At 51.2% G+C, this 3111-nt stretch overlaps 1 protein-coding gene across 1 annotated transcript in view; it reads left to right on the top strand.

The window, feature by feature from the left end:
- The first annotated feature begins 486 nt into the window (after nucleotides 1-486).
- Nucleotides 487-3111, top strand: part of TFAP2A (transcription factor AP-2 alpha) — a 17836-nt gene continuing 15211 nt past the window's right edge. The window contains exons 1-2 of the mRNA XM_017730626.1: nucleotides 487-1422; nucleotides 2998-3016. Coding sequence (XP_017586115.1) covers nucleotides 1372-1422; nucleotides 2998-3016 — 70 coding nt within the window. The 5' untranslated portion in view covers nucleotides 487-1371. The remainder of the gene's footprint in view (nucleotides 1423-2997; nucleotides 3017-3111) is intronic.

The raw sequence follows: 3111 nt of genomic DNA, 5'->3' as shown, positions 1-3111 counted from the left end.
GGAGGAGGGGAGAAGGGGAAAGGAAAAAAAAAAAAATCCGTTTTGGGGACATGGATGTTTGCGTGTGTGAAGGAGCAGTCCCGGGAGCCCGGAGGCTTTGCCACCCTTCCCGGCGTGGCGACATGTGGGCCGGGCCCCTGAGGGCCCACTGCGGCTCCCCATCGGAGTGCAGGGGCCATTTGCTCCCAGAGGCAGTAAATTTTCCTCCGACGTCGAGGGCGGGGGTGGGAGGGTGGCCCCGGGAGGGTCTTCCAGGCCGACAAGGCAGGTTTTGCCGTCGGCAAAAGGAAGTTTCGGTGAGCAGCAGGGCAGCCAGGTGCACAGGGAGCCATGGGGATGCCCGGCTCCTGGGGACGCCTGGGGACACGGCTAACCGAAGAAAAACGGGAAAAACGAAGCCTTCTGTGGATGGAGCACTCGGGGAAATAAAAGAGGGGAAGGGGGGAGAAGCAGCCCCCCAGGAGGGCGGCCTGAGCGCTCTCTTAGCAGCATATTGTTAAGCAAATGAAGCGCTCCACCTAAGAAAGTATCAAACTTTTATTGTGGTCATTGTTTTGTCCTTTTGCTCAAGTGCTTGCAAAAGACTTTTTGGCTCCTGCTACATTCAATTTACCGCTCGCCCACTTCTATTTGGGAGATAATGCTGGATTTGTTTGGGGTGGTGTTTTTTTTGAAGACCAATAGCCAACCGAGCCGAGAAGAAAAAAAAAAAATAGGTAGCGAAGGAAAGACGCTTTTAAAATATCCACAAAAAAAAGCCAAATCCAGAGGGCAACAGAAGCCTCCGCAGACAATAACCTCGTTCGAGCAGGACTCGAGTGTCGTTTCTCCTTGCTTTGCTTTCTTTAATCCCCGCGGAAAAAAAAAAAAAAAAGGAAAAAAAGTGGGTGGGGGAGAGATAAATGCCATGGGGTGGCTTCATGGCTAGCCCTAAACTCTCTGCAGATCGGACGGTAGCCTCTTTGATTTCGCTGGCCACTTTCCTCCCCTCTGGCAGGCCGAGGCTCGGGGGCAGACAGGCAGGGCCCACTGACTCCCCCGCGCCGGGGCTCGGCAGGTCGAAGAAAGCTTTTGTTGTTGTTAATTTTTATTTTTTTTTTTTTTTGCTCGTGGGTCCCTTCTACCTGTGTCCATCGCTGCAGGTTGTTGTGCTGGCGAGCAATTGGGCTGTTGTTGATATGCTAATGAGGCGATTAGACTGTGGGTAAAGAGCTGGAAAAGGGAAAAGTTTCCACCATTAGAGGGAGATCTCCGAGCGCGGACGGGAGCGCTGCCGAGCCTCCGCCAGCCGCGCTCCCCACGCCGCCCGGCACCGCCACCGTAGGGAGAGGCAAGGCAGGGAGAACCAAATCCTCTCTCTCACGCCAATCCATGAAAATGCTTTGGAAACTGACGGATAATATCAAGTATGAGGAATGTGAGGTAAGCGCTTCCCCCGGGCCCGGGCAGAGCCCCGGCCCCACAGCTGCAAGTGGGAGCCCTCAGCATCCCTCCGTCTCTCAATTTCGTTTAGGAAAACTTCTACTCCGTCGTCAGGCTTCCTTGCGGTCCTGCAGCCGGAGAGGGCTGGGGTCCTTCCCCAGGAACTTCGGGGCTCGTGGAAACACGGCTTTGTCGGAAGTGTATGAGGAAAGGCAAACAGGATCCAGAAGCAGCCTGGTCTATAGGTAGATCCTCCATAGATAAGGCTCTTGTAGGATGCTACACTCATCCATATGGATGGATGGATGGATGGATAGGCGGCTGGCTGAATGAATGGACAGATGAATGAATGAAAAGGCAAAGAGACAAAGGGAAGAGAATCATTCTTGCTCTCTAGGTACCCGAGGCATCCCAATAAATTGGCTCAGGACCGACGCTTAAATGCAGCCTTTTCGATATATCTGCGGGTTCATTATACCGAGCTGCACAAATTTACAGGGGTCAGCTGCCTAACTGAAATCACGGGTTTGGGAGCAGTGTTCCCCCAGCCTCCAAATTTTCAGGGCCACATTCCCACGGGTTTGAGATATAGTAATTTAATCGCTTGGGAAAAAAAAAAATTAAATCCACCTCATTCGGTTTTGGAGCCGTTCAGCACAGATTGTGTGCGCGCATCTCTCTGTGTCTGTGTGTGCATCCATATTTTTAGAAAGAGGCGAGTGTCTTTTAATCTGACAAAAGGAGAAGAAGAGGAAAAAGAAGAGTGATGCCCAGGACCCATGCCTAGTCTCAAACCAACGAATACTGTTGTCACCCGTTTCGAAAAAGTTGCCTGTGCAGTGCGTTCAAACCGCGCAATAAAAGACTCTACTTTGCAAGTGAACGCTGTTATTTGGTCGTGACCCACGCGGGAAGATCCCCTCAGCCTCGGCGGAGCCTTGCCGACATGCATCTCTGGGTCGAAGGGGGCACTCTCCCGTCCGACCTGACGCTGTTTTGGGCGATGCTGTAGTTTAGGAAAGGGACCGAGGACTCGGCAGGCTCAGCGCCGACTAAGTGACTTGGTGATCTAGTCCCGGATCGAGGAGTTTGAGATGAAGCTGTCTCCCGATGCGAGAGCTGAGCTTTTAGAACCGCTCGTTGGCGGGTGCTTGATTTCTATGAATGAGGCGTCAGGGATGTTGGAGTTTGTGGGCTGTTTAGGGTTTTTATAATTATTATTTTTGGTTGGGTGGGTCGGTTTTTTTTGTTTCTGTTTTGGTTGTTGTTTTTTTTTTTTTTTAATTTTTTATACAAGCCGGAAAAAAAGTCACATATTCCTCAGCTGCATTTCGGGTGGAAAGCGTTCCTCTTTCCCCTCCCTCCCCTCAGGACCGGTCTTCCAGTTTGCACACGTGCGAGCGTGTGGATTTCATCGCAAATGGTTTTTGTTGCCTTGCGTTAATGGGACTTCGCACCGAGGTGTTACCAAACACGGAGGGAGCAGCAGCCGCTCCTCGAACCCGCCGGATTTTGTGCGTACGTGTAGGGTTGGCTCTCCGTGTTTACCTCGGGTGCGAGGACACTTTTAGAGAGGATAGAAAAGAGGGTGGCTGTACCGTGCCGGGGGTAGGACTTGCCTTGAAAATTAAAAAAAAAAAAAGAAAAAAGAAAAAAAAAAAACAAAGGAATGAAAAAGAAAAAAAGATA

The sequence above is a fragment of the Corvus brachyrhynchos genome, unplaced genomic scaffold (assembly GCF_000691975.1).
Source record: "Corvus brachyrhynchos isolate BGI_N302 unplaced genomic scaffold, ASM69197v1 scaffold43, whole genome shotgun sequence".
In the NCBI taxonomy this organism is placed as follows: domain Eukaryota; kingdom Metazoa; phylum Chordata; class Aves; order Passeriformes; family Corvidae; genus Corvus; species Corvus brachyrhynchos.
This window is presented reverse-complemented; position numbering and strand designations above follow the sequence as displayed.